Here is a 13,501-nt window from a genome sequence, read left to right as displayed (position 1 = left end):
CCAGAGTGAGATTGTTAGTTCTGACACAAAATTTAGATGGCATGAAAACAAGCAGGCCCTCTGGATTAAACTGTAATTGTGTTACTAACAGCCATAAGTTAGTAGAGATTTTTGTAGTAGGTGTTGTGTATTTTACTGCTTGGAATTTTTAGGGAATGTAACTGTTTTTAAAATAAATGATCAATTAATGTGTATCAATGTTAATATGATACAATACACAAACCTAGGAGCATTTTTTTTTTTTTAAATTAAGCACCAAAATCATAAGACAACTAAGACTTTACATTTGGAATCGTGAAGTTTGTGTATCCTTACACATAAAGTGATGACCCAGATTGGTGGGTCTATGGCAGCCTGATCAAGTGTTTATGTGCATGTGATAGACAGAGAGAAAAACGACGCGAAAGATCATTAGTACAGTATGGACTATGCCAGCTACCCAGGGGAGTGGTAATTTAATCCCAGAGATGGCCTCCTGCTCACAGTCTGCACTTACTCGCGCTCTGATTTCCTTCCTTCAGTCAGTGTACTTGTATTTCAGTGTCTGTGTCATGATTATACAGGCATTAGGTTGTACTTCATGGCTTTCTGTGTTTTTAGCATGTTTGTATGTTCATGGTACAATGAATGTGACAGTGAGTAGAAGTAAGAGCTGTGGCTCAATGCTAAAAAAGTTAAATAGGATAGATATAGTTCATCCGTTATACATTTGTTCACTGAAGGCAGCATCATATGAATAAAATACAGATCAGTGATTACATTGTGTAGTGATTATAGAGCAATAATCAGGATACTGGACTTACAAACTGAAAGGTCACTGCCAGATTGCCACTGTTGGGCCCCGAAGACCTCTATTGCTTGGATTGTAATTTTTTAATGTCATAAATGTTAGTATTGTGCTACCCTGCCAAGCCAGAATGTTTACACACCAAGTTCTTTTTTTTCTATGTTTATACCATTAGGGCTGCACAATAACGAATAATTATTTACCATAATGGTTCTTATAGTCCCTTAAAATCACACTACATAACAAAGATATGTACCTTAGACCTTCCAACTTTTTTCATGTTTAGATAGACTTTTTTTGGGAATTATTTTTTTTGCTCTCATTCCAAAAAACAAACATTAGGTGGACTGGCTGCTCTTAATTGCATAACGGGTTAAATGTATTTAGCAAAGGAAGACAAAAAAATGTGGCCAGCACAGTATGCATGAATTTATGTTGCTCTGTAAAATCTTGCTGTGTTGATTCGTTAATAAAGGTGTTAATGAGTGCTGAGCATAATGATCATGGCAGTAAATATGTATTGTGGTCTCTCTTCCCTGCTGAGAACAAACAGCTTTATTAGAATATTGTGAAGCCATGCAGTAAAGCAAACCACACATGCAATTGATGTGGCAGCACGCAGAGCTTTCATCAATACTGTTCTGCTGGAGAGCATCTGGTTCTTTGTCATACAGACACAGCTGCATCCTATATCAAACACACACACACACCATTATTTTACCCACAACGGAATCACTATACCCTTTCCTTGCCTGACAGAGCAGGAACGTGACAGGGGCTAGAAGAGGATTATCTAGCACGTGTCTGTGTGTGTACGGTCTTAGCTGAACCTGTTTTACTTGCTCAGTATGAATGCAGCACTGATAGTTTATCCACATGCTAATAAGGCCAGGTTAGTGTGTAAAAGTAAAGTGGTGGAACTAGTTTGATGTCCACAGGCCGTCACACACGTGCATCTCTTATTAATGGTTTATTCGTGTGTGTGTGTGTGTGTTGTCTGTGACTCTGTGTCATTGTTTCCTGGGTAACAGCTTTAGTCGGTGCTCTTGTAGCCAATCACATCACAAAAGATTATTTAAAAACAAAACACTCTACTTCATTGTAGCAAAATGTTGCAGCATATTAAGCACCAATTGAATGTGTCCAAGGGATGTCAAAATTAAAAAATGTTATATTGTAATGATAATACATTTATTTATATAGTGCCTTTCTCACACCCAATGAAATCAGCTCTCAAATGCTGTGTGAATTGCTCAGTGATGCAATCCGAGAGGCTTAAAAATCGCTTGCAGACTATCGAAAAAATATGTAGCATGCAAAATATCTGGATCTGTTGGCGATTTCAATTCCTGTATAGTAAAAAGTGTTGTGAACTGCAGCCAATGAGAATGCAGGACAAAACAACCCAGGGGAGGAGTTGTATAAATGTCAACAAGCATGGCTACCACAAAATAATGGACCCTTACACTAACCCCTGTTTCTCCAGAACTTCCTATCTTCTGTTTGGGTCTTCAGGCTTCCTAATGGCTTGTTCATTGTTCCTCTTATTGAACCCATTTTTCTTGTTGCTGGCTGTCCTTTTTCTCTTTTACCTTCAACTTTTCTAAGCACTGTTGTCTTTTCTCATAATTGGTTCTTCCCATAATGTGTACCAAATCAGAGAGCATCAGTCTGGTTATCTGGGCTTTAAGTGAGAGGTTAGGTTTGATTCGGTTGAGGATCTATTTGTTTGTCTTTAGACATGCATGAAAAATGTTTTTTTAGCCTGGGTTTATATTTTATACATTTATTTATTTATTTGGATGTTAACGTCATGTTTTATACACTTTGGTTAGGTTCATGACAGGACCAGTAGTTACTCGTTAACACAAGCTTCATCAGTTCAAGTTTTTAATGTCAAACACATGACGGACACTTTTGTATCTCCAATTAACCTCACTTAGGCACATCCAAACTCCACACAGAAAGGACTCGGACCGCTCCACCTGGGAATTGAACCCAGGGCCTTCTTGCTGTAAGGCGACAGTGCTATCCACCGTGCTGCCTTTATACATTTAAAGACAAAATGAAATAAATGCAATTAGCAGTACTCCATATGATTTTTTGCATGAGAGCATGCAGCCTAAATGAAAGGTATTACCTGAACAGTCAATCAGTGGCAAACATTACATACAGTGCCTTGCAAAAGTATTCAGCCCCCTTGAACTTTTCAACCTTTTGCCACATTTCAGGCTTCAAACATAACGATATGAAATTGTAATTTTTTGTGAAGAATCAACAACAAGTGGGACACAATCGTGAAGTGGAACGAAATTTATTGGATATTTTAAACTTTTTTTAGAAATAAAAAACTAAAAAGTGGGGCGTGCAATATTATTCAGCCCCTTTACTTTCAGTGCAGCAAACTCACTCCAGAAGTTCAGTGAGGATCTCTGAATGATCCAATGTTGACCTAAATGACTGATGGTGATAAATAGAATCCACCTGTGTGTAATCAAGTCTCCGTATAAATGCACCTGCTCTGTGACAGTCTCAGAGTTCTGTTTAAAGCGCAGAGAGCATCATGAAGACCAAGGAACACACCAGGCAGGTCCGAGATACTGTTGTGGAGAAGTTTAAAGCCGGATTTGGATACAAAAAGATTTCCCAAGCTTTAAACATCTCAAGGAGCACTGTGCAAGCGATCATATTGAAATGGAAGGAGTATCAGACCACTGCAAATCTACCAAGACCCGGCCGTCCCTCTAAACTTTCAGCTCAAACAAGGAGAAGACTGATCAGAGATGCAGCCAAGAGGCCCATGATCACTCTGAATGAACTGCAGAGATCTACAGCTGAGGTGGGAGACTCTGTCCATAGGACACAATCAGTCGTACACTGCACAAATCTGGCCTTTATGGAAGAGTGGCAAGAAGAAAGCCATTTCTCAAAGATATCTATAAAAAGTCACCTGGGAGACACACCAAACATGTGGAAGAAGGTGCTCTGGTCAGATGAAACCAAAATCGAACTTTTTGGCCACAATGCAAAACGTTATGTTTGGCGTAAAAGCAACACAGCTCATCACCCTGAACACACCATCCCCACTGTCAAACATGGTGGTGGCAGCATCATGGTTTGGGCCTGCTTTTCTTCAGCAGGGACAGGGAAGATGGTTAAAATTGATGGGAAGATGGATGGAGCCAAATACAGGACCATTCTGGAAGAAAACCTGTTGCAGTCTGCAAAAGACCTGAGACTGGGACGGTGATTTATCTTCCAACAAGACAATGATCCAAAACATAAAGCAAAATCTACAATGGAATGGTTCACAAATAAACGTATCCAGGTGTTAGAATGGCCAAGTCAAAGTCCAGACCTGAATCCCATCGAGAATCTGTGGAAAGAGCTGAAAACTGCTGTTCACAAACGCTCTCCATCCAACCTCACTGAGCTCGAGCTGTTTTGCAAGGAAGAATGGGCAAAAATTTCTGTCTCTCGATGTGCAAAACTGATAGAGACATACCCCAAGCGACTTGCAGCTGTAATCGCAGCAAAAGGTGGCGCTACAAAGTATTAACGCAAGGGGGCCGAATAATATTGCACGCCCCACTTTTCAGTTTTTTATTTCTAAAAAAAGTTTAAAATATCCAATAAATTTCGTTCCACTTCACGATTGTGTCCCACTTGTTGTTGATTCTTCACAAAAAATTACAATTTCATATCGTTATGTTTGAAGCCTGAAATGTGGCAAAAGGTTGAAAAGTTCAAGGGGGCTGAATACTTTTGCAAGGCACTGTAACAAAAACATTACATAAGTGCTTAATGCATTGACTAAACTAACAATAAAGAATAAGAATAATAAAGTGGGTTTTAACTCATATCATTTATTTTGCAAAGATTCCTTGCACTACAGACATGGCAATAAAGAGTTAATCTGAGAGCACAGTAAATCAGGGGGTATGGATGAACTGTGCTGTGTAAACACAGTCCTAAAAAGATGACCCCCTTTCTAAAACAAGCCCAGATATTAATCCTGGTTATGAATTTGAGTATTCATTCAGTGTAAAAATTACTCAAGTCTTTCTAAATGAATGGCAAACTGGTTTTAGCTGTAGCGATTGGACGTAATGCTCTACAAAAGCTGCTTGCATTTTGATGCCCTGCTGATGAAAAGCATATTGACTCACACTGTATATTTGAACATTTCCTTCCTCTTTCATTTCACGTCTTATTTTATCTTAAGCCATTTGTCATTTTTCTTCCTTCCTAAAGAGTAGAATTCTTTGCTAGATATCTCTTGCTCTCTGTAGCTCTTTCTCACTTTGGTTTTGACTCTGTTTCTATGTAAATTTCTCTGGCATTCTCTCAGGGTTGTTGTCAGGCTGGATGAATGTGTAATTACCTCCTTTTTGTTTGCCCCCTTTTACTCTCAGTTTACTCAGTTATCCTTCACTCCTCAATGAGAGCACTCAGGGAATCAGCAGTGTGCCTGTGCTTGTTACCCTTTTTTAGCTGGAATTACATTTCTTTTTTAATTGGTTAGTTAAGGTGATTGCTCATACTGTCACTGACTACAATTATATTTTAATTAATCGGATGGAATAAAATTAACCCTATTTAATTGGGCTTTAATTCTGTGTGGGTTGCTGTGTTTGGTGTGAATAAATACTAAACAGCTAAGATATGGTATTTTGTTACTAGTGTTACTATAAAGCTGTAGTAGAAGCATAGTAGAAGGTAAAAGGTAGTGTGCCCTGGTTAAAGCATTGTATCATGCGGTCGAGTGTGTGTGTGTTACTGGAAATGATGTGTAATATACTGTATGTTACATTTATATGTACATAAGCTAGACCACAATGGTCTAAATTGGTAGATGTAAAAGAGGAAGTACAGATAGAGCACCTGACCCTTAGTCTACCATCAAAGCACTGGAACATTGCTTTATTAGACTTTTTTGACTGCTTTAGAAGTCAAATATTGTTTTACTGTAAACTGTCAAACCCGAAATTGCTTCTAGTTTGCGAGTGTACGAATAAGTGACAGGCGTTTTGGCCACCATGGACCTCATTAGGTACCAGTACAATGCATTATGTTCTAATCGTTCATTTATTTATTTTAATACCATGTTTTACACTTTGGTTACATCATCAAGGGCAATTTTGTATCTCCAATTTACCTAACTTATATGAGTTTGGATTGTGAGAGGAAACTGGAGCTCCAGCAGGAAACCCACAGAGACACTAAGAGAACATGCAAATTCCAACGGAAAAGGACTGGGACCGCTTCACCTGAGAATCTAACCCAAATCTTTTTGCTGTTTGAGGTAAATTAGAGATACAAAATTGTCCAGGACTGTGTTTGACATTAAACCTATGAGCTGATGAATCTTGTGTAACCAGTAACTACCTGTTCTGTCATGAATGTAACCAAAGTGTGTAAAACATGACCTTTAAATTTTAATAAATAAATCAACAAGGGTGCTGATGATACTGGAAAAGACTGTACATAAATATCTTTCTTTTGAACAATGGTCTGTGTTCTTTCTGTAATGTCACGTATCAGGACATGCTTTTGATGAACTGGCACCCTGTCCAGGGTGTACTCTTTGATTGCACCCAGTTTTTTTAGAACAGGTTTTGTTTCTACTGTGACCCACACCAGAGGTAAAGAGAGGTGAAGTGATTGTGGGGAAAAAAAATTAGAAAAATTACACATTCATGTTATATAATTTTAAAACATATTCCCTGTTTTTGTATATATCGTATTGTCATGTTTATGCCTTGTCTGAAACAGTCTACTGTTTTCTCAAACACAGTTGGGTTGAAACCCCAAGTATATTGTCATATAACCTCCACTCTTCCTCCTTCCTGCCCCAGAAAACAAGCATATTAAAAACATTAAATCTCTCTAAGAATATGTGTTTGTAGTTGAAATATGCTATGTAGCATTCCCTTTTTTGCCAAAAGCAAAACTTCAACCTGGTCCTTCTGGTAGATTTATTTTAGATCTGGGAAACACTGCAGTTCACATAATACAGAAGTCTCATAGCTGTATGGTGATTATATATGTCAACTAAAACATTTATTTATTGTCTGTGTCACCTCTTTATTTTGGTCAGGGTCACAGTGGATGCATTTCACTGTGTGAAAGATAAGAAACACCCTGGACTGGTCACCAATTCATTACAGGGCAAGCACACACACACACACACACACCAAGGGCAGTTTTGTATCTCCAGTTAACCTGACTGCATGTCTATGGACTGTGGGAGAAAACCCATGCTGACACAGGAAGAACATGCAAACTTCAGGACCTTGCTGTGAGGCGACAGCTACCCACTGAGCCACCGTGCCGCCCGCTCAACTACAGCAGAAATTAAAAATAAACTAATACTGCTAAATAAGTATGTAAAGGTGGGCTGTTTAGTGATTGTATTCTTGCGCTCACAACGTGAGTTTTTCATGAGAAGGTTGGCATTTGCATGGAATTGCCCTGAGGTCATTCATAAAGCTGTTTGTCCTTTACTGTGAGACCTCTATCATGTGCATGTGATTAAAATGACAAAAATAACTAATACAAATGGCTAGGACAATCACATGACAGGGAGTTTTTCTTAAGTGATGTAAGCACGAATGACCATTAATGCAACAGATGTGGCAATAACAGTAAAACCTGAAAAAATAAAAACATTGAAGGCCAGCTTTGGTGAATCTGGTTTGAAGATTTGTAGCATGATGTTTTTTTACAATAAGGCTTAGTTTCATGCTTAAAGGTAACAGTAAAGAATTTCCATCACTGTGTCACACACACACAGATTCTGTTTAAAAATGTATTTCAGAAGAGTGTGGAGAGATACTAGGGAACACACTGCTGGAGGTTTTGTAGAAAGGTAATCTTTGTATAATTGATTAGATGGTTTGAGCTTTAATCTCAGAGACATTTTCCACTCCATTAGGGTTCAGGACTTTTCTGTAAGGCATCTGAGCCACCCGAGATATAGTCATGCTCCATATTATCAGCCAGCCTGATCTTAGACCTTGAGTAGATTCTGCGTAAGAAGTGATTTGACACAAGGGTTATCTCAATCAGCCATGCTGTTAATCCCAATTACTGTTTTTTTTATTTATTTAATTCAGGAACTTAAGCATAACCTGTACGTAGGTCTTAAATTAAATTTTCTTAGTGGAAGGCCCTAAAATTTAATGGATCAGTCTGAGTTCAGTCCTATGTACATTTACTGGTCATTTTATGAGCTGTACTTACCATATAGATGCACTTTATGTGTATAAATACACAGACTCTAGCCCTTGTTGCTATGTACACTTTGCCTAACTTAAATACTGTTTACTCTTACTGGCCTCTTTACTGCACACACATACACCATAAGTATGTCGACACCCCTCCTAATTGTTAAGTTCTGGTGTTTCAGCCACAATTAATTCTATAAAAGCAGGTATATAAAAGGCATTTATATAATTAAACTATTTGAATCGTTTAAAATGTCCAAAAATACTACGTCAGTACTTTATTTGTGCCTCTGCAGTGCTAAGAGCTGAATAGTATTTGGTCAATAAGGGTCCTATAGAGGTCGTTTTTCGTAGATGGATGGGGTAAAGTGGGGTGCTGTACAGAGCAACACTCAGTATTTGTGTACCCACAGGGTGTATCTATGTGGTATATGTAGTTTATTAAATGGTCAGTAAATGTATGTACAAGATAAATGCTTCTTTTTAAAAAGTTCTGTAAGTAAATGTACATGTACAGTGGTGTTAAAAAAAATAGCAGTCCAACACCATTAACTTGATAAATCACTGTTTTTAGTAGAAGTGATATTTCTACATAGCAAAAAAATTCACTTGAAAGTGTAGTAGAGTAATGAAAACAAAACAAACCCAACAATTAGGACATGCATCCCACTCATTCTGAATAATTGAAGCATTGATTGAAAGAGGGTTGTTCAAAATAATAGCAGTGAGGATTTCAATTGGTGAAGTCATTCATTCTGCAGAAGAACGTGTGTCAATTTTGGCCCTTATTTAATGTAGGAGGGTGGCAAATGTTGCACAGCTTGGTCATAGCACATTTCCTTCTGAAATACTGGGTAAAATGGGTTGTTCCAGACATTGTTCTGATGAACAGCATACTTTGTATGTTTTTTCCCTCTACAATCAACTTTTTAATCAGAGAAGTGCAGCACATTATTGGCTGCTCAGCTAAAATGCCTTAAAGTGACAACCAAAACCTGAAAGACGCAGAAGGAAGCGTGGAACAAGATCCTCACATCTTCAGGGGCAGCTTGCGCATACTGGGAGGTTTTCTTGTGACGACCACAACACTGGAGTTCAAAGAAAAAGATTAAGTGTGCTGTCACAACAGTTGCCAACCATTTAACAATTGGCAATCATTTTTACCTGCAAAGTTTACACATAAAGCAGAATCGTGTACAGCTAAGATTCAAACTCTGATCTCAGTGTTTGTAAGCTAGCACATTAGACCGCTGTGCCACACAACCAGCACAGTTTTAAAAGATTTGACAAATACAACCGTCCTAAACCAAATATCCCTTCAGCCTGACTGTTTAGTTTACTTAGATAGTGTCAAGTTAAGTTGCTTCACAGTTAGCTTTACTATCCCACCATCCGTAGTACACAATCTGAGACATTTCATCACATACTCTGACAGTGTGAATTGTGTGGCCAGCATCCCTCTGTTGGGAACTTCAGCTGGAAGTCTTTGCTGGTCCTTAAAAGCACAATGACCGTTCCTTAAACTGGCCTCTTTAAAAAAGTCACATGAATCAGTGGAGAGCTGTGAGAGCAGCACCACTGCAGTTTTTAGTCTAGCCCTTTAAAGCCCAAACAATGACAGGTCTGGCAATCAACCTTCCCACTCTTGTAGATTTGCCTCATTGCAATGTTTTGCCCTAAAGCTTATCATGGCTTCACATATTTGACATACTAGGCTTTTGCCATTAATTATTCTGTTAGATCAGCAGGTCATTCATAATGCATTTGAGAGCAGTCGTTTTTATAGCCCTGTTTTAATGGAAACAGACTTAGGGCAGGATAAGCCAGTTATCTGATTCAAGTCCTCTGTTGCTGTTTCATGCAGTCCAGGCTTTAGGAGATCATAGCTGCATTTACAGACAAACTAACATATTAAAGCTTGTGTAACATAAAAAAACATGTTTTCCAAAGTGGTCTTGAGTTTAAATTTAAAGATTTTATCAGCTTTTTAATAGCTTCGCTCTGTGTAGAAGTGTTTGGAAAAGGGGGAAAGTGATTATCAGTCAGAAAGCCAATCTAATTATTTGACATTATTATTATTGTTTATCTGTTTATTCAATAAAATGTGGTAAACAGTGGTAGTGCTACAGTAAGCATACTAGACTACAGATTTAAAGGTTGTGAGATTAAGGCTCGAACCTTCGAAATGGCTTTTATTATGTCTCAGTAATAGATCGCGCTGCAAAAAAAAAACATCTGCAAGATGCCTACATGTAAAATAGGGCAGCACGGTAGGTGTGTAAAATCATAAATGTTTAGTTTTAATTATCATGAGTCATGTGTTTTAGCCTTGTGAAGTAGTACAACTTGCCCCTATATTCATATTTGGCAGGTCGTGTGATCTGTGGGGATTTCATACTGATCTATTAAAAGGAGAGATTAATCAGAGCCAATAAAATCCAAAATGGGCATTGTACTGTATAGCAGATATTCTTTGAGTAAAGAGTCAAAGCCTAAGACTATCTGTGGGTGAGACAGAGGGCAATCACTCTCTTTTTTATTAATAAATAAGTCAATTATTTAGCATTTGCTTTGGGTGCATAAAAGCAGAGTTTGTGGTGGTTTAGTGATTAATAAACTCGACATTGTTCATTGGAAGGTCTAAGGTTTAAGCCCCACTACCAGCAAACTTTCACTGTTAGATCCCTAATCAAAGGCTTTAACACCGTTTGCTTTGGTTGTATTATTTATTGATTATAAGTATCTTTAAATAATAAATCAAACATTGTCTAATCTTACATTCTACTCTCTTTCTTTTTTCTGTAAGGTATCGGCAAGAACGTCATCTGCGACCGCACTGCCACACCGCTGGATGCTTTCCGGATGATGTCCGCTGCACAGTACTATCCCAAGCTGCTCAGCATTATGGGAAATGTTCTGCGCTTTCTTCCAGCATTTGTACGCATGAAAGAGTTGCTCGAGGAAGGCTTTGTGGGAGAGCTGCTGGTGTGCGAGGCACAGGTCCATGGCGGCAGCCTCCTGGGCAAAAAGTACAACTGGAGCTGTGATGACCTGATGGGTGGTGGAGGACTTCACTCTGTGGGTAGCTACATCATTGACCTACTAACATTTCTGACCGGCCGGCGTGCCACCAAGGTACATGGCTTTCTCAAGACGTTTGTCAAACAGACAGACCACATCAAGGGCATCAGGCAGATCACCAGCGATGACTTCTGCACTTTTCAGATGGTGCTGGAAGGCGGTGCATGCTGTACTGTCACACTCAACTTTAATGTGCCTGGTGAATTTCGACAGGAAGTAGTTGTGATTGGAACAGCTGGCAGGCTCACTGTTAGTGGTGCTGACTTGTACGGCCAAAAGAACAGCAGCCAAGAAGGATGTGAGCTTCTCCTTAAGGATAACACATCTTTGGGTAATGCCTCACTGCCCGACAAGGCCTTCAGTGATATTCCATCCCCATACCTTACCGGAACAATCTGCATGGTCCAGGCTGTACGACAGGCCTTTCAAGGCCAGGAGGATAGGCGGACTTGGGACGGGCGGCCGCTTACTATGGCTGCCACTTTTGAGGACTGTTTGTATGCTCTGTGTGTAGTGGACACAATAAAAAAATCCAACCAGTGCGGTGAATGGCAGAACATTGTAGTGATGACTGAAGAACCTGAGGTCAGTCCAGCCTACCTGATCAGTGAGGCCATGCGACGTAGCAGGATGTCTCTGTACTGCTGAAGCTGCTTGATGAATCACTTAGCGGATGTTTTAAATGATGTTAAAGTGGAAAACGTGCTCCCTTTAGGACTGAAGAAGAATTAAAGTCTGCTGCCTTTTTACTCGTTAATAGAATGAATGTGCAGAAATGCACACAGCAATATATTCTCTGAACACCACAGCTCTTGAAAAATATTACACTGGATTCATGAACGTGAAAACTGTGTAACATTATAGTTCTTACTGGAAAAGCTTTGTAAAACATGGTTCTGTCCTTCCTGCATGGAAATGAATGTCCAGAACAGTGGATATTACTTACTCTGTTCCCTGTGTGTGTACTGTGTGTGCACTGTGTATGTAGTATATTACAAAAAGCCCAAAAATCAATAGTTTGGCTGGTAGGCCATTTAGAGAGGAACTCCCCTCTGGTTATGTATGCAATAAATCAGCATAGATTTACCCTGTGTCTCTAAAACACAAGGGAATATGGGAATGGCTGTTCTATCTGTGTATTCAACGCATGGCTTGTAGCTTTAGGCTATAGACAGTAATTGTTTTTCAGCTCTTACACAAGTCTCAGTGCAAGTCTCAGCTTTACTCTGAGCCTGCGTGATTTAGTGTGTGATAGCGGGAACCTGTGCATGCATGCCCTGTTTAAAATTGTACATCAGATTCAGAAAATATTAGTATTCATGCCGGTTAGTGTAATATTGTAATATTACATTATTAAGACACTTTAACAATTACAGTGATAATGACTTCAGTAGATTGGTGTTAAATATGGTGGAGATACAACAAATAGCTTATTGATCTGAATACAAGCCAGCCCTACATTAAAAAATTTGAAATAAAAAGAAAAAGATAAAACTTGTCATTATAAAAAAGTTAGTAGGTTGGTGTAATAACAATATTTTAATAATACCAGTAAATGTTATTGCCAATGCTAAACGTGAAATTAAAATATAACCATAAATTAAATCTGCAAACTAGTGACGATTTTTGCTTAGACTTCAAAATGTAAAGGAAAAAGGCTCGAAAGCTATTAAATATTCACATTCTTTCAGGAAGAAGATGCCTCTATATAGATCTCATTAGCACCACTTGCTGCTGTGAAAGCACGAGAAATTAACCTGTGAATATAAAATGAAAACATTTGTTTGAATTCAATTTCCAAAAGAAACAAACCCTCAGATAAGTTTCGGTCAAAACAATGGTACATTTTCTACCTTTTTCTTAGCTATTACTACACAAACATGAAAATGAATGAATCATAACTCTTTGGTTCATCTTTAACCTGTTATGGGGCAGAAGCAGTTCTAATGTTAAAACCTAAAGTAAAGGGTTTTATACAAGTAAACATTTTATATACGCTAGTGTATCTATATTTCAAGCTTGTGTGCTTTAGACAGGTCTAATATTATGCCCTAGTTGGTTGGTAAATTTGGTTATTTATAGCAACCCTAGTCAAATAATTTCTAATCTTAAAATCAGTATACCAAAATGCATTAAAGACCATCCAAAAGGTGCAATGTATTGATTCAAACCAATGATGTGTATTGATATCAAAATATTTAACTAGGTGTTTATTAGTATACACAGTAGTTAAAAGAAATACCTGTTCTCACATTGACCTACAAGCCAAAAGATTGATTTTTACTTACTATTGTTTTGTTAAGCATTGATTAGGACAAGGCTTCTCAGTCTTTGCCTATTGGGCTAATTGCAGCCCATGACACATGGAGGCATAAACCAGACTTTTGTATTTTAGTCTTGTTAT

The 13,501-nt window shown here is 38.3% G+C and overlaps 1 protein-coding gene across 1 annotated transcript in view; it reads left to right on the top strand.

The window, feature by feature from the left end:
* Nucleotides 1–12,194, top strand: part of gfod1 (glucose-fructose oxidoreductase domain containing 1) — a 36,564-nt gene extending 24,370 nt beyond the window's left edge. Inside the window, exon 2 of the mRNA XM_062992055.1 lies at nucleotides 10,823–12,194. Coding sequence (XP_062848125.1) covers nucleotides 10,823–11,745 — 923 coding nt within the window. The 3' untranslated portion in view covers nucleotides 11,746–12,194. The remainder of the gene's footprint in view (nucleotides 1–10,822) is intronic.
* The last annotated feature ends 1,307 nt before the right edge of the window (nucleotides 12,195–13,501 follow it).

Source organism: Trichomycterus rosablanca, chromosome 3 (genome assembly GCF_030014385.1).
Source record: "Trichomycterus rosablanca isolate fTriRos1 chromosome 3, fTriRos1.hap1, whole genome shotgun sequence".
In the NCBI taxonomy this organism is placed as follows: Eukaryota; Metazoa; Chordata; class Actinopteri; order Siluriformes; family Trichomycteridae; genus Trichomycterus; species Trichomycterus rosablanca.
Note: the sequence above shows the minus strand (reverse complement) of the source record. Positions and strands in the feature narration are given on the sequence as shown.